This window comes from Anticarsia gemmatalis, chromosome 19, assembly GCF_050436995.1.
Source record: "Anticarsia gemmatalis isolate Benzon Research Colony breed Stoneville strain chromosome 19, ilAntGemm2 primary, whole genome shotgun sequence".
NCBI classification, from domain to species: Eukaryota; Metazoa; Arthropoda; class Insecta; order Lepidoptera; family Erebidae; genus Anticarsia; species Anticarsia gemmatalis.
In genome coordinates this window covers 6,313,025-6,336,071 of record NC_134763.1, presented here as the reverse complement: position 1 = coordinate 6,336,071, position 23,047 = coordinate 6,313,025, and the positions used below count along the sequence as shown (strand labels likewise).

At 35.7% G+C, this 23,047-nt stretch overlaps 4 protein-coding genes across 7 annotated transcripts; 2 read left to right on the top strand and 2 right to left on the bottom strand.

The window, feature by feature from the left end:
* The first annotated feature begins 262 nt into the window (after positions 1-262).
* Mcm5 (Minichromosome maintenance 5) lies at positions 263-4,631 on the top strand. The gene is made up of 13 exons (XM_076126677.1): positions 263-562; positions 699-846; positions 1,046-1,153; positions 1,397-1,569; positions 1,779-1,857; positions 2,308-2,466; positions 2,591-2,828; positions 3,001-3,194; positions 3,277-3,417; positions 3,509-3,685; positions 3,767-4,011; positions 4,094-4,236; positions 4,331-4,631. Exons 1-13 carry the CDS (start codon positions 408-410, stop codon positions 4,558-4,560), a joined length of 2,190 nt encoding a protein of 729 aa, XP_075982792.1. The 5' UTR covers positions 263-407; the 3' UTR covers positions 4,561-4,631.
* On the bottom strand, positions 4,632-7,019 carry LOC142981028 (1,5-anhydro-D-fructose reductase-like). 4 transcript variants are annotated; one of them, XM_076126680.1, is made up of 7 exons: positions 6,832-7,019; positions 6,210-6,357; positions 5,968-6,135; positions 5,681-5,884; positions 5,355-5,605; positions 5,132-5,282; positions 4,632-5,043 (listed from the first exon to the last, which is right to left on the bottom strand). In XM_076126680.1, the coding sequence occupies exons 2-7, from the start codon at positions 6,273-6,275 to the stop codon at positions 4,879-4,881; spliced, it is 1,005 nt and encodes a 334-aa protein (XP_075982795.1). In that variant the 5' UTR covers positions 6,276-6,357; positions 6,832-7,019; the 3' UTR covers positions 4,632-4,878. The 4 variants fall into 4 exon arrangements, with proteins under 4 accessions (XP_075982795.1, XP_075982797.1, XP_075982793.1 ...); XM_076126682.1 differs by having other exon boundaries at positions 6,844-7,019; XM_076126678.1 differs by lacking the exon at positions 6,832-7,019 and adding an exon at positions 6,477-6,610.
* A 497-nt stretch (positions 7,020-7,516) lies between these two features.
* On the top strand, positions 7,517-21,448 carry Naa40 (N-alpha-acetyltransferase 40). Its single transcript, XM_076126738.1, has 5 exons — positions 7,517-7,675; positions 7,758-8,014; positions 8,216-8,374; positions 19,781-19,939; positions 20,449-21,448. The coding sequence occupies exons 1-5, from the start codon at positions 7,670-7,672 to the stop codon at positions 20,603-20,605; spliced, it is 738 nt and encodes a 245-aa protein (XP_075982853.1). The 5' UTR covers positions 7,517-7,669; the 3' UTR covers positions 20,606-21,448.
* LOC142981066 (UDP-glucosyltransferase 2-like) lies at positions 9,360-16,032 on the bottom strand. Its single transcript, XM_076126737.1, has 6 exons — positions 15,813-16,032; positions 12,500-12,970; positions 12,245-12,415; positions 10,722-10,953; positions 10,393-10,612; positions 9,360-9,811 (listed from the first exon to the last, which is right to left on the bottom strand). The coding sequence occupies exons 1-6, from the start codon at positions 15,984-15,986 to the stop codon at positions 9,457-9,459; spliced, it is 1,623 nt and encodes a 540-aa protein (XP_075982852.1). The 5' UTR covers positions 15,987-16,032; the 3' UTR covers positions 9,360-9,456.
* Positions 21,449-23,047: the final 1,599 nt, after the last annotated feature.

The window sequence follows — 23,047 nt, the reverse complement described above, 5'->3', positions numbered from 1 at the left end:
GTGCCTTTTTCCCATAAGGGTAGGCAGAAACCAGAGAACGCCACTTGGTACGATTCCTTTGCTTCATTCACATCCATACATCGTGTCATGCCGGACCAATCTATTTTATTTTTACATATATTTGAATCTGTTGGAATTAAAAGGTTAATATAATAGTTTAAACGTCCGCTTTTGAAATTCACTTTAAAAAAATTACAGTCTGCAAGAAACGGAACGAACATGCTTCACAATATGTCAATAGAAATCAACGGACGTCACGAACGTCAAATTTTACGCGCCAAAAACACCGAGTGCCGAGTGGCTGTTGTTTGCACTCAAGTTAGTGAACTGCGGAACTTTTGTTGATTAGTTAGTAAATACTACAATACATAACAAGTTACTTCAGAAACTTAAACCTAACACAGAATATGGAAGGATTCGATGATCCTGGTGTTTTCTTCTCCGACAATTTCGGTGTAGAGGAAAATGAATCGCAAGACCAAATTAACCTACAAGCAGTTAAGAAGAAGTTCAAAGAATTCATCCGACAATTTCACACTGGGAACTTCAATTATAAATACAGGTATGTTTATATTTTGAATAACTGTCGACAGAGCAGAATTGCTATGCAAGCCATCACGTTGTATAGCTTGCCCTATTTGCTAAGAGATGAAAATATTTACAAGCATGTACTAATGTCTAGATGATTTTGATTTTAGAGATGCACTGAAGAGAAATTACAACTTGAGTCATTATTGGGTGGAGATAAATATTGAAGATTTGTCCAGTTTTGACGAAGTATTGGCCGAGAAATTGTATAAAAAGCCCACCGAACATCTGCCTATACTAGAAGAAGCTGCCAAAGAGGTAGGTACTTCTATACACTGTTTTAGTAAAATATTGTTTACTGTCTTGTGATTGTATATAAAGCTTGGATTTACCCTAACATTGAAATTGTCTTGTTTGCCTAAAAATTAAGTAATTTTATGCACTTTTACCATGTTTTATACAATCTAAATCTAGCAAGGCATATCCATGTACTAACTTTTAATAAAATACTCCACAGCTGGCTGATGAACTGACTGCTCCGAGACCTGAGGGTGAAGAGAAAGTGGAAGATATACAAGTTCTATTGTCCTCCGATGCTCATGCTGCAAACCTAAGGGAGCTCAAAGTAATTACAAACTATCTATTGTATTATTTTAGTAATGAGTATTAAGAACATTATTAATTGTGAACTTTTCACATCTACACTCTGGAATTAGCTGGCAGATGTTCACCTATTACATCTGTCATCGGACTAACATTGAAATTGTTATAGGAGTGTACTTCACATACCTTTAAGTATAACTCATTTAGTATAAAAAAATTTACCACCCAAAAGCTCATACTATATATCTATATTACATTTTTTCAGTCTGAAACAGTATCCCGACTTGTGAAGATTCCTGGAATAGTAATATCTGCATCTGGTATCAAAGCTAAGGCAACCAAGATATCCATACAGTGCCGATCATGTCGCAACATTATCCCCAACTTGCCTGTCAAACCTGGTTTGGAAGGATATGTCATGCCCAGGAAATGCAACACGTAAGTTATGAATATCTTTTTTAACTTGACTCATGTTTTAAGATGAGATTCTATGTTTTGACTATGAAAAATAGGCAAAAATTATTCTATTCAGTGTGTTTCAGGCCTCACAATGCTCTATTGAAATCCTTGAAAGATCTTACCCAAGGATAATCAAAAAAATAGGTATGTGTGCTTTTAATATAATGACAGAAATTATGTTTTTTCAGAGAACAAGCTGGTCGTCCAAAGTGTCCTTTAGATCCATACTTCATAATTCCAGACAAATGCAAGTGCATTGATTACCAGGTAAGGCTATACATTTACAACTTAAAATATTACATCAGAAAAGACTCAGTAACCTGCAGCCTAGATTAGAGTCTAGGGTGTTGGAATAGAAAGTTGCATAACTTTAATTTTAAGAAAAGATTGCAAAATATTGTAATGTTTTAAGGTCTTCAAATTGCATGTACTATGTAGAAAACAGATGTGAACTTAGTGATGCATTGATGTTTGTTCAATTATTGCTGAGTAGATTAATAAATGGAAACAAAAGATTTCTCTTGCTGCGAGGCAAAAGGGCATGAGACAAACCATTTACTTTCATCTCGCATGCGAAGGCAAAATATAAGCAACAATGCCACTTAACTGAGGTCTCATTCAAAATATACAATATATCTTATTTTGTTTTGGGTTTTAATTTAATCACCAATTATAAATATGTAAAGTATTATGTGTTTCTTGTTTCTTTAACAACAGGTCCTGAAACTTCAAGAGGCACCAGAAAGCATTCCGCAAGGCGAAATGCCTCGCCACTTGACTGTGTATTGTGAACGAGTGCTGTGTGAGAGAGTGGCGCCAGGTGCTAGAGTAACTGTACTCGGCATTTACTCCATTAAGAAAATTGCTAAGATTGGAGTAAGTGCAACCCATTATTATGTAGACATATTCCTTCTGGCTTAACATGATACATGATAGTATCATCCTAATAAGATAAGACAATAGAACCAATGCTAAAAGTTGTTTTAAAATGTAATTGCAGCGAGAAGGTCGTGATAAGGGTTCTGTTGGTGTTCGTTCATCATACTTGCGCGCTGTTGGCTTGACTGCTGAAGAGGGTGTGACTGGTGGCCTGAGACCTTTCACTGCAGACGAGGAGGAACAATTCAGGAGACTGGCAGCCTCACCTGACATTTACGAGCGAATCGCAAAGTCGATTGCACCTAGTGTATTTGGCGCAGTTGATATGAAAAAAGCCATTGCTGCACTCTTGTTTGGTGGTACGTGTTGCCTTACATCTTTCATAGACACCATACAGATGTGTCTTATTTACTGAAGGCATTTTCTACATTATCATTGCATCTGAATAAAAACATTAAAACTTAATAAATGCTTACATTGTAAATTAAGCATATCATTATGAATGGGCTAAGTAGTTTTTGTTGATTACAGGATCTCGTAAAAGACTGCCAGATGGACTAACTCGAAGAGGAGACATTAACATCTTGTTATTGGGTGACCCTGGTACTGCCAAATCTCAGCTACTTAAATTTGTGGAGAAAGTGGCTCCTATTGGCGTGTACACCTCAGGCAAAGGTTCCAGTGCTGCTGGTCTCACTGCCTCCGTCATTAGAGACCCTGGCAGCGTAAGTAGTTTTTATCTAAAATATATCTGCTTTTTAAAGCTTTTGTACCTGGATATTACTATATATTATTATATTATTGCAGCGAAACTTCGTCATGGAAGGTGGAGCAATGGTCCTTGCCGATGGTGGTGTTGTCTGCATTGACGAGTTCGACAAAATGCGTGAAGACGACCGAGTCGCTATCCACGAAGCTATGGAACAACAAACCATATCTATTGCCAAAGTAAAATTAATCTCTTACCTCGTAACTATTTATAAACTATTTGTACCACAGTAAGGTATTAATAAACAGATCGTAATTAATTTGTTTACAGGCCGGTATAACAACAACTTTGAACTCACGCTGCTCGGTACTTGCAGCTGCCAATTCTGTATTCGGACGATGGGACGACACCAAAGCCGACGACAATATTGATTTCATGCCAACTATTCTATCAAGATTCGACATGATCTTTATAGTTAAAGATGAACATGATCAAAACAGGGACATAGTTAGTATTACTGCCAGTAGAACATTTTATATTATAATTTTTTAAGAATGTCTCAATAAACTATCCTTTTTTGTATTGTAGACCCTCGCTAAGCACATAATATCAGTTCACATGGGCGGTGATAGCGTGGAACGTGAGACGGCAGCAGGAGAGCTGCCACTTGCATTACTTCGCCGTTACGCTGCTTATTGTAGAGCGCGGTGTGGACCGCGACTCTCAGCCGCAGCGGCAGAACGTCTCAGAGCTCGTTATGTGCTCATGAGAACAGGAGCTTCACAGCACGAAAGACAAGCGGATAAAAGACTGTCTATTCCCATCACAGTGAGGTACTTCTATCAAAAGTCTTACACTAAGTACAAGGTATTAAGTCAAAGAAATATATTTCTTGATGAGTTTGTTTGTTTACAGGCAATTAGAAGCTGTCATAAGAATATCAGAATCTCTTGCGAAGATGCAACTACAGCCTTTTGCAACTGAATCTCATGTCACAGAAGCACTTCGCTTGTTCCAAGTTTCCACATTAGATGCTGCCATGACGGGTAGTTTAGCGGGTAAGTTAAATATTTACAAATATGTTTAAATCATCCCCTAATATGGAATATCGCATGAAATGAAATTTAACTTTTGCTTATCTTTGAATTTCAGGAGCTGAAGGATTTACGTCTGAAGAGGACCATGAGATGTTGTCCCGTGTCGAAAAGCAGCTAAAGCGCAGGTTCGCTGTCGGTTCTCAGGTGTCTGAACAGACTATTATCAATGATTTCCTTAAACAAAAGTATCCTGAAAGAGCTATCCTAAAAGTGATACATACTATGATTCGCCGTGGAGAACTTCAACATCGACTTCAAAGGAAAATGTTGTACAGGCTCTCATAGATGAGTTATTGTTTTTTTTTCGTACTCCTTATTTCCCAGTTACTTGATTTAATAAAAAGAATTGATTTAAATTACCATTTCATTTATTTAAAAATAATAGCGTTTACAGTTCACATCACGCCATTGTCTGCTTAGAGCAAACAACAACCAATATTTCCATCAGTTTCACTGATCATAATTATCACTCTTAAAGCTCAAAGTGTACTACAGCACTTTAAAGTGGCAAGACAATAATTTAACACTATGCAATTAACTTAAAACAGAGGTAGTGATTGATTTGAATGTAATGTGTTGTGAATAGATATGATTTAAATCAATTTATACTTCTTTTGCCTCTGATAACTTGAAAGGATATTCAGGATGATTTTCAACTCCTTTCCAAAACAGAAAATTGAAAATTCGACCATTTTCACCCTTGTCCAACTTTCGTAAGCACTCCATTTCTTCAGATGTTATATTGAAGTCGTATATTTCCATGTTTTCCTGAATGTAAGAAATATGAAATTAAAACAATGATAACTATGACATTATTGAACTAGGTACATTATTATTGATAGTGTAAAATAATTACCTTAAGTCGCTGTTCATTGGTACTCTTTGGTATTACTACAATTTTCTCTCTTACTAAAAAGTGGAGCAAAATTTGAGCTGGTGTCTTCTCATATTGATTTGCAATAGTAACCACTTCTGGAAGACTAAACAAATCTGGAAAGGCACTAGGGCTGAAATAAGAAAAAAAAATATTTATTACCAGCTCTCAGAAAATTATATGTCTGTAATGTCGTTTATTTTACCTATATTTATATTTGCTGACAAAATGTCCCTTAGCCCCAGGGCTACCGAGGGGAGCATATGCAGTTATCACAATATCATTGTCTTGACAATATTTTCTAAGTTCTATCTGCTGAAAGTATGCATGTAATTCCACTTGCAAAACTTGTGGTTTTATTTGAGCATGTTTCATAATTTCTTCAATCTGTTTCTCATTAAAATTAGACAGTCCAAGATTGCGAATCAGTCCTGCTCGTTGACACTCTTCCATTACCTGAAAATAAATCAATAGCTACTTTGCCATTTCTGTTGCAGAGTTTATAAAAATTACTAGCTTCTAATTCGGTACCTGCCAAGTCGACACGTGATTGGTTTCCATATCCAAATCATAATCTCCAGTATCCTTGACAACTGGTGTCAGAGTCTCAGGATCACATTTAAATCCAAAAGGCACATGAATAAGATACAAGTCCACATAGTCCAACTGTAAACGTTGGAGTTGCAATTCAAGAAATTTTCTCACATCTGATGCCCTGTTACCCACATGAGGAAGCTGAAAAATGTTAATTAAAATTATAGGTTTATTATTTATAATATGAATGACTCTATTTTGCAAGCCTTTTGTTAAATGCGTACCTTAGTTGTAATAAATAAATCAGTTCTCGCACCTTTCCCATCATTGATCCATTTTGATACAGCTCTGCCAATTGCTTCTTCATTGTTGTAATTAAATGCTGTATCTATATGTCTGTATCCCAAATCAAGAGCTTTATAAACAGCTGATTCTACTACATCTGGCGGCGCCTACAATATAATATTACCTAATTATTTCACTACCAATTATTTGATAAAAATTTAACCATCATTATTTTCCCTACCTGCCATGTTCCTAAACCCACTGTTGGCATTGCATCTCCTGTTTGCGATAGTTTGACGAGCTTCATACTTCTTGAATTACTACGGAAATAGTGGTAATTTAATAAAATCCTTAAGAACGGTACACTCGAGCCGTAGGTTCATAAATCGCTGAAAGAAAACTGACAGAATTAAATTTGGCAAACAGCCAATACATTCAACAATTTGTAGATTTTTAGAGTCTGATGAGCCAAATCAAAAAGGCTCCGCTATTTTAGATAATTTATTACCTTATGCCACTTTAAAACCAAAAGATGTAGTTTAATTTTGATGGAAACCTCAAATAGGTATTGATTTTTCACTGACATGGCAGTGTCCAATTTTAAATTTAGCGGCTACAAGATGATCGAACTTCCTGTCAGACTGGTACTCCGACGAATGAAATATTATTTAGTCGATTTCCCAATAAATATTTTATTAGAAAAATATATATTTATTATACCTACCTCTGATACGTATCATCATCATAGATGACAATGCACAAATAATTGTATAGATGAATAACGTATCTCATTACATCTATTTGAAAAAGAACAACTAGGAGCTATACAAGCAGTAGTTACTGAAGAGAAGGTTAGTTAGTACCTGCCAACTCACTTTAACGCTCGACATGTACATGAAAGAAGCATCACGAATCGAGACAATTTTTCTGAGTATTCCACTGTACACTATGTTTCTAATTTCTGTTCAATATCTACATATTAAAAAAAAATCCGGAAAATAAGTTCAAGTAAACGATAAAATAAAATAAACAGTCACTGCGAGTGTCTAATAAAATAAAGACAAAAGCTTCGTGAACAGAACGGTTATAGTGCAATAAAGAAAACTTTATATTCTTTTCAATGGTATTTTTATTATTTATCGTGTCTCTCTTATCTCCAGAAAAAAAAATTGTTCACTTCTTGCTATCAGTACATTTATCGATTTGTTATTGTTATATGTTAATTTCTATTAGGAATGACTACTGGGGATCCTTCTATTAAAATTTTATTGCTAATAACATATTCAAATTTACTGGCCCTAAATTGCTCTACCTTGTCCTACCTGAACAAGAAATGTATGAAGTCTGCGCTATCGCACTCACGTACCGCACCAATGGTCGGTTATCGATAGGTAAACGAAAGTTGATATTAGCCAAAATAAATATACTCCTTCCATGCTAACTCTCATAGGTAATACAGCATGGGACCAAGAATAACCATATGCCGAGAATGGGCAAGAAAATAATTTCCCCAGGCTACATATTATATTGTTGGTTGACATTGACACTTGACAATTGATACCGACGGCGACGAGTGTCTGTCATTTAACTGTCAAGTACAAATACAATAATTATTGTTGTTGTTTCCCGCCGAAAAGTTAAAAGAAACCTATAAATAATCCTATAAACGTGAAAACATTGTATAACCTATTATTGAAAACAATGGGAGTAAGTAAATAACATAAATTAGGCAATAAACTGCGGGGTTTTCTTTCAGATAATTACGACAGCGCTTACATTTTGTTTTCAGAAAAAAACACAAGCAAATGGTAACAAAAACAAAGAAAAACGCCAAGCAAGAAAGCTTGAACAACGCCGGATCGCTGATGGAATGTCTCACGTTACTTCTGCCAACAAATTGAAAGACTTAGCTGCACTATGCAAGGAACTTTTAGTGTATCGAAATAATGATCTTGAGGTGGAAATGTACATTCAACGGGGTACTGATCTTGACAAGACCGTGCTTCAATGGGCGATAGATCTGACCGAAAGGAATATGAAACAATTGTAAGGGTATTTTTGATTGTTTACCTTAGACATTGGTATAACTATTATTTTTTGAACATAGCTCTATCTCCAGTTACCATTTACTGTAAAGTTCATTCAAAATCTCATTATATTTCTATTCTTGTTGGTAATGTAGCATTTGGAGTTATAAATTGTGTATGAAAAAAGTATATTTTACTATCTTTTGTTTTATAATTTAAGGTATGAAACTTGCGCATGGGGCTGGAACAAAGAGCGTAAGGTTGAGGAGATGACAGATGATGCAGCTTGGTACCTCATAGCTAGAGAGAAAAATGGAACACTCCTGGCCTTCTCACATTTCAGATTTGATATGGACTTTGGAGATCCTGTCCTCTATTGGTAAGTATCTAGATTAAATAATACTTGTAGTTTATATTAGGTTGGGGAAAAAGTCTTTTCACATTATAGTATGTATGAACTTGTAATAAAATCTTTTGTCTACACAAAAAAAGCTCGATATTTGGGTACCTCACAAGCTCACTGAAAGAAACCTAGTGAACCGTGTATATGAGAACATGGTTCATTAGGTTGTGATTCTTGAAGCCAAAGAGATTGTATTACAAGTTCATACATACCATAATGCGAAAAGACTTTCCCAGACCTAATATGTCTATCGACAACCTCTAAAGCAGTTGCTAGTGTAACAAACTATTAAATACAGGGTGTCAGTCTCAATTCCCAAGTGAGACAAAGTGCTATCTAGTAGTATCTAGTAGATAGTCTTTTTCTGAATTGTATTAGATTGATATCAATAGTGGTCTCATGTTATACTTGAAATTAGAATAATATATGTTACATGAATATCGACCATTATAATCACATACATAGTGTGATTATAATGCAAGACTTAAGTATGCATAACATTCTGAGTGAATACAATAGTATCGTTATTAATCTAACTAATACAACTAAATGTTACTAGTGTGAGAGCAATAGATACTAGATACCACATTTTATAATCATTAGCCTTCCAAACAAGTGGGTTTAAGGTGGAAGTGATATTGCATCTAAAGGTTTACTGATGACACAAATCTGCAGTAGAATTTTTTTTTACAATAGAATATAACAGGTATTATTAATGTATTTAGAACTTACGGTATTTTTAATACATATAGTATTTCTTTATGGTATTTCAAATTCTCTATTGCAATGCAAAGTGTAATAAGGACAACCTTATCATACTTTGCATGGAGTCAGCACAACATGTCTCTTTTCTTTGGCAGCCTGTCTAAAGTCAACCCCTACATAGGAATATATTTTAAGATGCTGTATATTATTATCAAACCAATATAATATTTTGTAAGGGAGGAAGAAAAAGTCAAAATATAATAAAGCATTTATAAATATCTTACAACATAATATTTACACCTAAATTAATTTATAATACGAGAAGACACACACAATCTGATATGTTATTAAACTTAATTTGCCTTTATTTTATACTTCCATAAAATGCATAAGAAAAAACTAATATTTCTTTTTAAGAGTTTCTTTTCAAAAACAATTCTCTCCTTGGGCCACCATTTAATACACCTGGTGCATAGATATCTAAATAGTTTGTGCAAAATAAATGTTGTAAGTAATGCTATCGTAATGCTAAGAGCTACTACATCGAGTAGCAAGTACTGCGAGAGCGTAAGGTCGAGTGCGGGCGAGCGCAAGTGCGAGGCGCCTTTGTGTCTCAACACGTACTCGATCCAGTATACGCCCATATCTAGCGGTTTCATCGGCCTATCTAGAAACACGTCTCTTAATTTTAACGCATTTTCTTTGTACCTGAAAAACAAAAATATATTTGATAAGAATTGGAAAAAAAGCTTTCATAAAACAATGTCAATGCGGCCAATTCGTTCTCTGGCTTTGCCACTAATCTATAAAACACAGATTCAATTTTATTATACAGTAGTTTCAGTCCTTGCGGTAGCAATGTCATTGAACCTATAGAAAATGCAGGTCGAATATGGTGCAATGCAGTTCGAGCGATCGAAATCCGTGTTCAGATTGTTTACGAACACTATTTGACTTTCTTTCACTCTCCCTGATGTAAATACGATGATAACTAACATAGTCGCCAATTATCTAGGTATCAGTTAAATATTATGTCAGAAAAGGTTATCTGCACAGACGTTGCTATTGTCTCGGACTCTCGGTGGCCTGAACACCTATACATATAAAATGCATAGTGTGAACATAATTATTTTCTTATAAATCAGAATAGAGCATAAATTTTGTCTATCCTTAAAATCATATACCATGAAAAGTAACTAATCACGTTATCATCTGTTGTTTAAATACGATCTGAGCTTCTTAAGAGAATCGTTCCTAACAATAAAAAGTATATGAATATCCACACTTACTTTGGTTCAGTCAATAAACTACGAAGGTGTTTCCTCCATGTTTCCTTGTCAGTTTCTTCGAGTTTGACGATTTCTGCCACCCCTCGATCTGTCATACCGCGGGCGTTGAGCGCTTGATCAGCATACAGGGGGACCATGAGCATAGGCACGCCACAAGCCACAGCCTCTTGTGTTCCGAGGAGACCACCGTGTGATATAAACAGCTTAACGTTCGGATGACCTGTTCAAAACAACAAATTAGTAAAAAATCTGACCAAATTCCAAAACTTATAAACTGTCCTAAAAATGTACGTATTTGCCAGTATAAAATGTTATAAGCTGTTTCTTACATAAGGTCGCATGTTGCGGGATCCAATTCATGGTGTACACATTGTCTGGTACGGTGAGGTTCTGTGCCAGCATGCGTCTGTCCATCTTGATGAACACAGTCTGCGATAGCTCCGAAATTACGTCGAAGATCTTCGACAACACGTCCGTCGGTATCGTCTCAATTCTTGACATCGATCCAAAACTCCAGTACACGACACCTTCCGTCGATGCGTCCAGAAGTTCTTTCATGTCCTAAGATAGAAAAAATATATATTGTTTTATGAGGCTTTAGCGTCGTGTTGGCGGAAAACGTAGGCTTAAAAAAATAGATCTTTAATAGGTGTCTGAATCAGCAAAACACTAACCAAACATTGTAGACAGAATGCTAATAACAAAAGAAGTCATAAATCAAAAATGTAATTTCGTAAACTTCTAAGAGCAGACCTTCAGACTTTCAGTAAATGTCCTCAATTCTACAAATCACTAGCATCGCGTGTGATCCAGAGATACCTAATAGTTAGTATCCATAGTCACAAATGAATCAATTGTCACTATCTGTTGTTGTTGTTCTAAGGTCCTGGGTCGGCAGATAGTTTCCCTATTGCATGAAGTAATGTAGGTTAATTGTTTGTCGTGATGGACGTGTTCTATGAATCGTGATAGACGGTACTGTTAAAACAATAATGTCCTACTACATGCCTATATACACCTCTCTATAAGACATATCGCCTTCGCATGAATTGTGCTATATCCAATAACTTTATCTAAGAGTTTTCTGTTTACTTGTTTGCGCTGTTTTTCTGACATCATTTTATTATTTCTTTGAAGATTTTAATTGCATTGATATTGATTCATTATTGTCATTTTACTCTTAATTATGCGTTTAAATAAACAAGTTCAACACTACCCTGTAGGTCTCTGTTATGTTAGTAGCAACGTGTGTTATTTATCTGTATTGATACACGTATTCTTTAAATGTTTAGCCGCCGCAATTATATTTTTCTGTTAATTTGCGTTTAATATGTTAACTCATAAGGCGTGTCAAAGGTGTGTATGAAGGTGACATCATTACGTATTTATCTTCTGATTTGCTTTTTTTATGTTCAAGGATCCTCTCATAACAATTTCATATGTCTAAGCCTAGTAAGATTTAGGGGGTTTGAGGGAATGCGGAATGCAATTATTGTTAACCCAAAAGAATCCTAAATCGCTAATATCCGTTTTACCACAAGTTAAAACGTATCTGATTTGTGAATTCATTATGTAGGAATCACATATTTGCATTTCTACCCAGCCAAAGCGCCGAGGCTAATTATTTTACTTTGCTATGACAGCGCGCGATTGTGCGGACAATAACAATTGCGATAATTTGAATGGACACTGGACTGGACACGCAGTCTGGATGACCCAGTGACTTGCGTATGATATGTTCGTCTACTGCATGCCGTAAATGAATTCGTATTCATAACATAATATTCGTTTCGGCAAATTTTTATTTTCTAGCAAGTAGAATCTTTTTTTTTTTAAAGTGAATGCCACTTACTTTGGGAAGTGTCGGTGAATCGTCCAAATGTAACCCTCCAACTTCTACTAGAGCAGGCACTAGAGGGCGGACCTCGTTTATGCTGAAATGACTGTTCGACAGCACCAAACTATAGTTTTGTGCCAGGGATTCCAACCGCGGTCCAGGTCCAAAAAGACGATCCGCTATGACCTGTAATGACAATTCGAGGTCAATAATGCACACTAAAATAACTTAGATTAATAAAATCATGTTTTAATTAGATCGGTACTGTACCTGTGAAGGTATCTGTGATTTGTATTTGTACAAAACTTTAGCGATTATTACAGCCATTGTGTTTGAAAAACGTTCCCATAAAGACATTCGCTGTCCATATCCGACCATGTAAGACGGTACGTATGTTGTTGCTTCTGGATTGCCCAACTGCTCGTTTACCCATGGCAGAGGTACGCTGGATAGAAGACCGACCACCGGTGCACCATACTTTACGCCCAGTGGCAGGAAACAATCACTTCCGAACACTTCTACAATAATCAGATCGAACGTCTGTGTTGAATTAAACAATGCTTTGACTTCTGGCACTTGGGACACGATGTCACACGAATCAACGCATTCTTTCATTATCTGTTCCAAGTTTCGAACAAAATGGGGTTTGAAAGTATTGTGTTTTATGGAGTTGAGATTGTTCTTGATTTCGGGTTTTGTCCCCGCCAAGCTTATTTCTCTTACATTTGGAAGCGGCTTTTTCTGTAAACAACAAAAAACATGATATTATCCTCAAAGCACATGAACAGATTTGCTCAATCAATAATTTTTCCACACAATTAAACGAAATATCATATCATATTTATCATTATCGTTGAAGCATTACAAGAACCAATGCTTATAGTGACCTGTAGATGTAAATTACGTATATCTGCACTGCCAGACGGTCCGCACACGACCCGGTAGTATATCTTCTCCTATCTTCCTTATAGGCATAACAACTGAACATATCACATGTCATGATTTTTATTACGTTGAGGCGTCTGAAGTAATATCGTGATATAATCTCAGTTTAAAATTAGTCTGGATAATCGTAATGTCTGAATAAACAAAACTTTTTGTACTGCTACTACTATTTCAGCAAATTCTTTTGAAAATCTATGGGTTTAGCACCTAAACGGTCCCATATTTTATGTGACCTCTCCCTACTTAACTTTCAGTCATTTTGAAATGTGTCTAAGGTCTTCTGCTTTTGTATGGCGTAGTAGTCATTAAGGCAAAATTGTTGATTTGCTACTTAAATACTACATATGTACACCATTCACTTAACAATTTTGTGTTTCTACCCTGGGCTTCACATTTTCACATTGAAGGCTGTTTTGTCCGTCATGTTACAGTTATGTAAGTCTGTAATGTCTAGTGACAAAGAATTATTCATAACTAACGCGGGAGTTGCCTTTTCAAAATATTGTAATTATTTATTTAAAGGATCATTGCGTGACCCGATGACTAACGGTATTTTTTGACCGAGTAGCTCACGAGTGCAACGAGTGGCTTATGTTTTTAAACATTTGATACTATATGAAAACATTGTGATAATAGTTACGATGAATGAATGACCGCACGTCTCCTTGCCCTTGATTACTGAGAGATTAAGAGCATTGACACAGCGCGACCCGCGATTATTCTGCAAGATCCTCATAGAGATAATATTCTCCTAGTTATCAGACTAAGGTACCAGATATCTTAAATCGAAGAGCCGTATGGTAACTTGTGTTTACTGACTAGTCAAAGTTATGATTGAGATTGTGAGGGCAGCCATTTATATATTTTTTGGTTCTGGTGATTTAGAAATCCCCACACCACTTGGCAATCACGAAATCGCATCAGCCACGGCGTTCATTTTCATATTGATATATTCTTTCTAAACTCGATCGGAGTTTATTAGGCCAGAAATGCAAATGTCAAATGCAGGCGCTCAGTCTTCGATGAAATATCAATTTTAATACTAGCTTTGTCATCATTGTTTTCTAATATCCTGTAAAACTGTTCGGATTTCTCGCAAAGATTTTAACAATAGGATATGGAATACGAGAATTTTCGTTTTAAGTAAACATTATTTATCTTTGTCCTCGAATTCACCTACATTTAATTACAATCCGTGTTGTATATACCAACTATAAACCACCAATATAACGGGTGATCTCTACGTACTCTCAAGATTGACAATTACATATAAGGTGCTTACTAGTAATTACTAGCAAATCCAGTGGCGCAACTACGAATTGACAAAATAGGAATGTTCCCTATACTCCCTGGCCAGAGTAGGCCCCGATCTGAGACACTTAGGTTTTAAAATAACGACTGCAAAAAACGATATAGCATGTAATCGTTATGAAATTGCCGAAATCAAATGAAAACTCAAATGAATGTAAGATTATCACTTTCGCGAAATCCGGCCTCAATGCAATCTCCCTTTTTAAAATTTTGAGCATCCACACATAACTTGCGTTGCGTAATATTGCATACCTAATAGGTAAGTGATAATCAAAAGAACTTTTTGCGATTAATTATAATTATGTGCCGAAAATTCGTGAGCTTGTTATCTCATATTTGTCACTGGTTACTTTTTAATACGATACTAATTAAAAATGCAATATTACATATATCACAGCACAATCTTTTTTTTTGGAAGTTGATACATAATAGCGATGCATTTTCACTTATTTAATTAAACTCGTGACGTATCGTACATTTTACCGTTGCGTAATACAATAAGGGTAATGCGATTTCTTCATAACCGCATGAAAATGTTTTAAGTCCTACATTCGCTTTAAATTACCTACTTAATTTTAATTTTTTTTTAAATATTTAGTACGTGATCTAAAGGATCTATAAATTTTATTAATGGGTAGTTTCTTTTTTTGTCATCTTAATATCCAATTAAATTGACTGATTTTACAACAGCAAGCTTCCTTTTAGCTACGTAACATAACCCGGCCTTACTAAACATTTTATTTGAAAACTTGATTTTATTAGAATTTGCCCTTTACAATTTTAAAAATGTGATATAAATTCACTTTCTAACCCATATCCTGTATTACACTTAGTGATTTGCTGATAATATCGCTAACGTTATACTACGATCATAACTATTGTCAACATAGTTGCATATCTCAATTCATTGTTGTATGGGGTCGTACGATTATACCTACACGTTCCAAGCTTTTAATTACGTAGTAATTAACAAGTTCATAGTACTATTCATCGTGTTAATCTATTTAGATCATAATATTGCACGTGTCTTTATGAGCTGCTGACGCCACGTGTAATGTCAGGTGATCGATAAGTGGTTCTATACTGTATCCATATATTTTGGTAAATAATATACAAATATCATTCGGTAATATTAATTAAATTATTCTTTCTAAAATGTCATCAGCATTTTTTGTAAAAGTATTATTTTAAATTAATCAATTCCAATTAATCAATATCTTCTATAGTACCCATTAGATCCGATGTATAGGACATAGGTACGTGATAGGGAGATTAAACGATAGAACAAAATATACGCTTAGTTTTATACTTGTGATTGCTTACGTACCATTGGGAAATGCGTGATGATCGTGAGGTCATGATTCTTCTTGGCCAACGCGTCCAGGATCCGGCCGTACATGACATGGTGACTCTTGGTGTTGGTCGGCAACACGGCGAGCAAGCGAGCGGCGTGTGCCCCCGCCGCCCACAACAGAACCAGCCCTAGAAGCCGCGCCTGCATCTCTCTGCTGCTCGTCTCGGTTTGCGAGGCCGTCTAGCCTGAAACCGCCGAACTGCCATTGATAAACTCTGTCGTCACTTACTCTCTCAGAGAGGGAACTGATAACAGTATCTACGGGTGCATCCGATCCGCCGCCACCCCCTTTTCCCCCGCTCTGCACAAGAGGAAACTTTCTTCACTAGTCCTCATGAAATGTCACATTATCTGTTTGATTTCCAGCGCATCAGGCGTTGCTAACTCACATTTGTATTGCATTAGAAACTAGCCAGAATTCGTTCAAAAAATCAAAATTATTTACTTTGTGTAAAAGTGACAACGTGCTTTGTGCAAGTCCTGTCCAGTGATATAGTTTAATTTAGAACCAAAGTGGCAGCATTTTCTTGACATTAATAAAAACTATTTGTGAACATTTGGAGATACATTGTTGAATATTGGTAATCATTTTCCTCATCCGCTAATGTTTTGTCGAGACTAATAAATCCAGTTGCTACTAGATTTTTTATCTGGTTCATTTTTATTTGCCTATTGGTATCTACGTCTTTCGGATTTTCAATAATAATTCGTCTTTTAAAAAATGATGAAGATATCAAAAATCGTTAAAGTTAATCGCCAGGAGAATAGATAATCCTAGTCTTACAATAGATGATACTTTCATAGTCTTTGTGACTTATCCAACAGTTGCTTTTACAGAATCACCCTATATAAAATTGCTTGAACGTGTGAGTGATGCAATAGCGCCATTGCTGAAAAACTTAAGAATCTAGCTTAGCTTTTATCCAAAAAACGACTGATCTTTTCTTAATTACTTTTCGAATCCGTTAAATCATCATCTTTTAGAAGTTAACTGGTGGAAATTGTTCATCGATTTGATGTTTTACCATTTTAGTGTTAAAGTCATGATAATATTTACGCTTCAGATTGGGGTTTTTACTGTTCCTCAGTGTTTCTATTTTCTTTATTTTAATAAAGGACGCTACTGCACTAGAATCCCTCTGGCCCTGCTCAAATTATTTTTATCATCGGGCATTATTAGTTCAACGTTCCGAAATTTTCTTACTCGATAATCACTTTCTTTAGTGAAGTGTTTCTGCAGTGTAGACATAATAAAGATGTATAAGTTTGCGTGGATCACGTGGAGAAGTAGTAGTGCATTTGTTCGTGGTTTTTTAGTATTACCTCGTGGCGATAACGACCAATTTTCAGTTTGTAGGTGCGTGTTTCCAGCGTGCATTGATAAAGTTTCAGATTTTTTTCCGTGACGAAAATTTGGAGTTCTCTCTTTGAGCTGTAAAAGCTTTCCCTTAATATGTTTTTGATTTTATTGTGAAATAAAGTTCCACAGCCGTAACGACAGTAGTGTAGTAATAATTAAGTTAGTAACATTTTTATCTGATATTGACCAATTGTTCTGTCTCGTTTAAGTTCGCCACGCACGTGCACTGATGCGTGTAACAGAATGTTTGTACTGGTGATTATTAAACGGACAGTGTTAAGACTTTCTTACATTCAAGGAAATTAAAATTTAATAAAGGTGCATTAAACATCACAATCAGAACTAAGTAATTGCTACACACAAATAATTAACATGAGCTTCTATGCAACATTTGACTACCCTCCCGCTTCTCACGAAATAATTGCCTGGTCATTATTATGAAAATGCTCATTATTAGCATTTTCATAATAATTGATGCTTGATGTTGACACGACAAGTTCCATCCGCCCTACGTTTTACTATGCACTTAGTCTGTATACTAATTCTGTGGCGCAGAATGCACACGAAACACTACGATTAATAGAGTCAACGACACAGGTGATCTGAGAAGCGTCAATTAGTCTCCTCCAAAATGTCTGGCTAGCTACAGTTTATCAAAGCGCCTACGAGCGGTGATTACTTTTTATGCGCACTCTTAATTAACGTTTATCCAATCAATATATCGTTATCTCAGTCAAAGTTAAGTAATAAAGGAATATGGCGACATTGAGTAACCCTCAGTGAGGTCACACATCTCACCCATTGATACGTTCAGTGCATATATTGTAATTAATCCGATCACTCTACGATGTAGTGATTTACTATCATTTGAACTTGTAACTTTCAATATCTACGCACTACTAGTAGGCAGGCAGACGCAGCTAAAGAAATGCAAATGTAAAAGTTCGCTATAATGTTAACAATGTTTGTTACAAAAAAGTATTTTAGTGACGTTATCTGTCAATACAGGGTTACGTGATAGATTTGTTAATCTTAGTTTGCACGTAGACTGCTGACTTTTTGCATGGTAATAATTATAATAAAAATATAGTCAAATGTCTGTAGTATCGCGTAGCTTTCGTTAGCCTCTGGTATAATTTGATAGAAGGCGGCTTAGAACACTTTCACACGCACATAGGATCATCAGGCCATCTGTCAAACACTCTTGTGTCTGGTCGAGTGACTGTAACAGAATGATGACTAAAGTATCCATTTATTACTTTGACGTGGTAGCCGGTCGAATCCTTAAGGATTTTAAAGTACTATCTAGCCCTAACCTTATGTCCTGGATTAGCCACTGAAAAAGGAAAACGCAGAAAATGTTGAGTCGAAGTTGTTCAGGGTGGCTTCAATTTCATCCCGATAGCGCTCTACAATATCTTTAAATTGCTCATTATGTAATCTGAAATAGGTACATATGAAAAAAAATCCAGTTCATTATTTTCTGTTCTCGATCTTAGATAGTATATTGACCTTTGTGACTTTTGTAAACATTTCTCAAATCATACCAGACAGGTGACTACAAAAGTGAATTTCGACAAATTCTTGTACGACACTATTTTACTCCGACCAAATGGCACTCCGATGCGTTTTAATTTAGACAATACTGGAGTTCGATATATCTAGTCTCAGACACTATTGTACACCGACGAACCGTTTCTTCGACATAACTTAAATAAGAAACAATGCGACTTCGACGACATACTTCTTCGACAATAATGCTAGGTCGATAGCAGTACACTTCGAAGTACTCTTCTCAAAAATGTACTTCGACAATATCGTAAATCGACGTGACACATCTAAGCCACCAATGTATATTAAAATTTAAAAAAAAATGTATTTTAATGAACCACTTTTACTATCATAAAGCTGCTATTAATGCTTCTAAGCGTAGTTTTCCCATGAGCCATGAGCCAACACAAGTGCAGTTTTTTTTTCATTTTGTTCAAATTATTTGGCGGCGTATTGAGGGAGCAGGTTTATCAGAAAGATACAGCGAGGACAGCCACTTTGCTCACAAACGTAGGCATATTGCAGCGTTAGCCTATTTGCCACCGTACGAAATCCCTGCTGCATACTAATTAAGTACTCGAGCTTTCAAGATTGTTAATAAAAAGATCATGTTACGTGGTGTATAGGGCAGTTCCGCAGTGCAGGCGAGAAATTTCGATACTAATGACAGTAATATTAGTACTTATTATTCTGTGGTAATATGACGAAGTTTGTACTTTTTTAATGGCCTGAGTGTACTATTCATAACCTCCTCCTTATTTAGAGTGGCACAAAAAGAAGACTTGGTTACTTTAGATCAGGGGTTCCCAACCTTTTCTTAGTCCGGGACCACTTTTATATTATTATTAGCAGGGACCACTATGTAAGTATATTAAAAATAAAGTGTAATTATCATCGGGAAAACTTAAAATTTAATATCATTCGCGGACCACTGGTTGGGAACCACTGCTTTAGATACATAATATTTCTATTGAAGAAATATATTACTTTAATGTTTTGTATACATCAGTTTATTCTTTGTTTGTTTCAGTTACGAGGTGCAGGTGGAGTCGGGCGGGCGTCGTCAAGGGCTCGGGCAGCGCGTGCTGTCTGTGTTGGAGAAACTCGCACACGCGACCAAGATGCGCTACGTACGACTTACTGCGCTCACGCACAACCCCTCCGCTGCAGCGTTCTTCAAAGCTTGCGGGTAATTTATTCACTGTCATTATTGTCGATTGCAATGACTCATGAGTGTAGAAGTCAGTGAATTCGTGGCTATAACTAATTTAAGCATAAAATACACTAACGGGCGAACGCGTACAACTTGCATTTAAGAACCGGCCAAGTACCAAAGATAGTCACGAAGCGTTACCATTACACGTATCAATGAGAAATGGCACTAAAATCACGTTTGTTGTTTAGAAAATTTGCAAGTGTTCAGCTGCCACAATTCATGAGATACAGCTTACAGTGACAGACGGGCGGACAGATAACAGTCTTAAGATACGGTCCCTTTTGGATATAATAAATTTAACCCATTACTGTCTAGAGTGTAGGGTGTGTCTGTCGGTGTAAGGGCCTAGGCCTTGAGTCCACCACGCTGGCCAAGTGCGGGTTGGGGACTTTGCATGCCCTCAATAAATGTGCTAAGTAAACAAATTTATATGGACCCATAAAAATATACAAAAATGCTTTGATGTTTTTTTCTGCCACCAGGTACAGTTTAGACGAAACGAGTCCGTCTAAAGACGAGGCGGCTCACTACGAGATCCTGAGCAAGTTGACCGGCAGTCTACCGGAGGAGTCGTCCTCACAAGACACGTGCTCGCTGACTGACGGCATGCGCGCGGTGCAAGTCGACAACACACAATGACACTAGCTAGATATTCACCTTAGAAAATAATACAAGCAACTACCCAAGATCTTAACTTAGAATTTTAAGCTGTCTTTTGAGATTTAAGCAATACTCTCGACTCAACGGCACATTTGTAAAAGACTAATTAAAAAAAAAGGTTTTTTTAATTTAAAAATAAGGTTTTTTTTTTTATTTGTTTTATCGAGTGTCTATACGGCCTAGCCCAAAAAAAATGAGCTAAACAGGTTTTAAAACAGTCAATGATCAAGAATAACTGCCAACTTACAATATAAATATATTATGTAAATCAATTAGCCACTATTTTTATACAATCAAAGTATATATTTTTACACATCAAATAAAATACATTTAATAAAGAAACATGTTAAATATTATTGGCATATTTAACTGTAGATGTTTGTTAACATAGTCTAGTTAATGAGTGTTTGCGGTAAACCCCCTTACAATAATGTGTATGATAATTTCTCTACAAGGCCTGCTACACACGTATTCGGGCTGGCACGTGTGATTTGTTAGTATTTATCAAACAATAAAACCGACTCATCGTAATTCGGTTTGTGCCAGCCAGGTGCGGCGATGTTTTTCACGCCGTTGCATGTTGCATGCATGTTCATTCACACTTAGTAGGTTTTACAGCCCGGCTGGGCCGATTAATGCCAAACCTAATATGTGTGTAGCGAGCTCTACGTGTTTTTACGATGATGATAACACAGTCGTTAGTAACAACAGCTTTGAAGCAACTTTGATCCTATCAAATAAATGTGGGAAATAATCTTATTTATACTTTCGTATGAATAATATCAGATACTGAATTTAATAACTACGTTAAAATAAATAATTTTAAAGTAACTCCTGAGTTTTATTCAACTGAAACACTAATTGACTATAAGGCTATAGTTTTCCTCTTTTATTACACATTCGTGTCGAGACTGCAATAAATATATGAATGTTATGAGCAACAGTAGTTAATAAATCATTCAATGGAAATTCTTAGTAAAGGTTTTCCACGTTGCTACTACACGCCAACTACAGACTGCGCGTGGAGGCTATAAAAATAAATACGATTTAGTTATAACTAGATGTTCACGATCCAAGCATAAAATACAAGTAAATTGTTAAATCTAGGTAATTGAAAACGTCATCTTTTAAAAGTAAATCAATACAAACCTGATACATAAAATATATGTTTAGGTGATCGCCAAACTACATTCACTCCGTCGGTGTCGTGAATTCGATTCTCATTGACGGTTTGTCCGTTGTAACAGGATGGGCAAAATTGTGAAAAATCAAGCCTACCCTTTCCATATCAACAGTAATTTGGTAAAAACGTACGCAGAAAAAAGTATCTACCAAAAACAGTGTTTTTTTCCTAGATCACAAGATTAATATTAATAAAGTACCTACAATATAAAGTGCTTAGGGGTTGAGGTTATCATTTTTCTTATCTGTACTCGTACTTGCCTTAGGAATTAGTTATCATTTCTCAGAAAATATAAGCACTTACCTCCCTATCTATCTTGTGAAAACATAACCCTGACAAAAAATGGACTGCTAATCAATTATTATTAACTAACTGACCCGCGCAACTTCGTTTGCGTCCAATAAGAGAGAATGGGTGAAATTGTTTCCCGATTTTGTAACATTAATTACTGGTACTCTGCTCCTCTTGGTCTTAGCGTGATGATAAGTAGCCTATGTCCTTTCTCGGGTATCAAAATATCTCCATACCAAATTTCATGCAAATTGGTTCAGTACTTTAGGCGTGATTGGGTAGCAGACAGACAGACAGAGTTACTTTCGCATTTATAATATTAGTATGGATTAGATGTTAGATATATTTGTGGAGATTCAGTACATAATTAAACCGGCATGGTCAATACAATACCTCCTGATGAAATATTACTGGCCCTAGCCTTCTCATACCATAATATAGTACAATATTTTGAAGATCACACTTCTGGAATTAATTATAGCATGCTCAGTTACTTAAATTGGGATTATGAAAAAAGTCGCACTTACTTTGTTAGGTATTCATCATGCTCCGTAACACCCCTGGTGGAAACCACTATTAATTTTATCATAGCAACTAAATGCACTACGTTTGTTTTTGTGATTTACTCTAGGTGCACAGGTATAGAATATTTTTCTTCAACACGAATGTAAAAAATATTCAAACTGTTAAAATAGTAAGTAGGTATTAAAAACTACTATTGTTTTTCAATTTCACTTAAATACGAAATAACAGAAGTAAAAAAAACTGTGTAGTTTGATAAGTTATTTACTACTAATTAAAACCATAATCACTTATTCAAGCAATTAATTATCTTTATAATTATTTCAATTACAATTTTTACTTAATAATTTATGTCACGTGTATCACAGCAAATAAATATCTATACATATACTAAAAGATTTCCCATGAACTTTGTGCAAGTAATT

Bases quoted from the DNA above. Each gene is read 5' to 3' on its own strand.
- Mcm5 (XM_076126677.1), top strand. From the start codon at position 408: ATGGAAGGATTCGATGATCCTGGTGTTTTCTTCTCCGACAATTTCGGT. The intron at 563-698 runs GTATGTTTATAT...TTTTGATTTTAG, and splicing joins AACTTCAATTATAAATACAG to AGATGCACTGAAGAGAAATT. The intron at 1,858-2,307 runs GTAAGGCTATAC...CTTTAACAACAG, and splicing joins GCAAGTGCATTGATTACCAG to GTCCTGAAACTTCAAGAGGC.
- LOC142981028 (XM_076126680.1), bottom strand. From the start codon at position 6,275: ATGAAGCTCGTCAAACTATCGCAAACAGGAGATGCAATGCCAACAGTG. The intron at 5,283-5,354 runs GTAAAATAAACG...TTCTTATTTCAG, and splicing joins GTCAGCAAATATAAATATAG to CCCTAGTGCCTTTCCAGATT. The intron at 5,044-5,131 runs GTAATTATTTTA...TCTTACATTCAG, and splicing joins CCAATGAACAGCGACTTAAG to GAAAACATGGAAATATACGA.
- Naa40 (XM_076126738.1), top strand. The intron at 8,015-8,215 runs GTAAGGGTATTT...TTATAATTTAAG, and splicing joins GAAAGGAATATGAAACAATT to GTATGAAACTTGCGCATGGG. The intron at 19,940-20,448 runs GTAATTTATTCA...TTCTGCCACCAG, and splicing joins GCGTTCTTCAAAGCTTGCGG to GTACAGTTTAGACGAAACGA.
- LOC142981066 (XM_076126737.1), bottom strand. From the start codon at position 15,986: ATGCAGGCGCGGCTTCTAGGGCTGGTTCTGTTGTGGGCGGCGGGGGCA. The intron at 12,971-15,812 runs GTACGTAAGCAA...TGTTGTTTACAG, and splicing joins TCATCACGCATTTCCCAATG to AAAAAGCCGCTTCCAAATGT. The intron at 10,613-10,721 runs GTAAGAAACAGC...TGTTTTGAACAG, and splicing joins CCCGCAACATGCGACCTTAT to GTCATCCGAACGTTAAGCTG.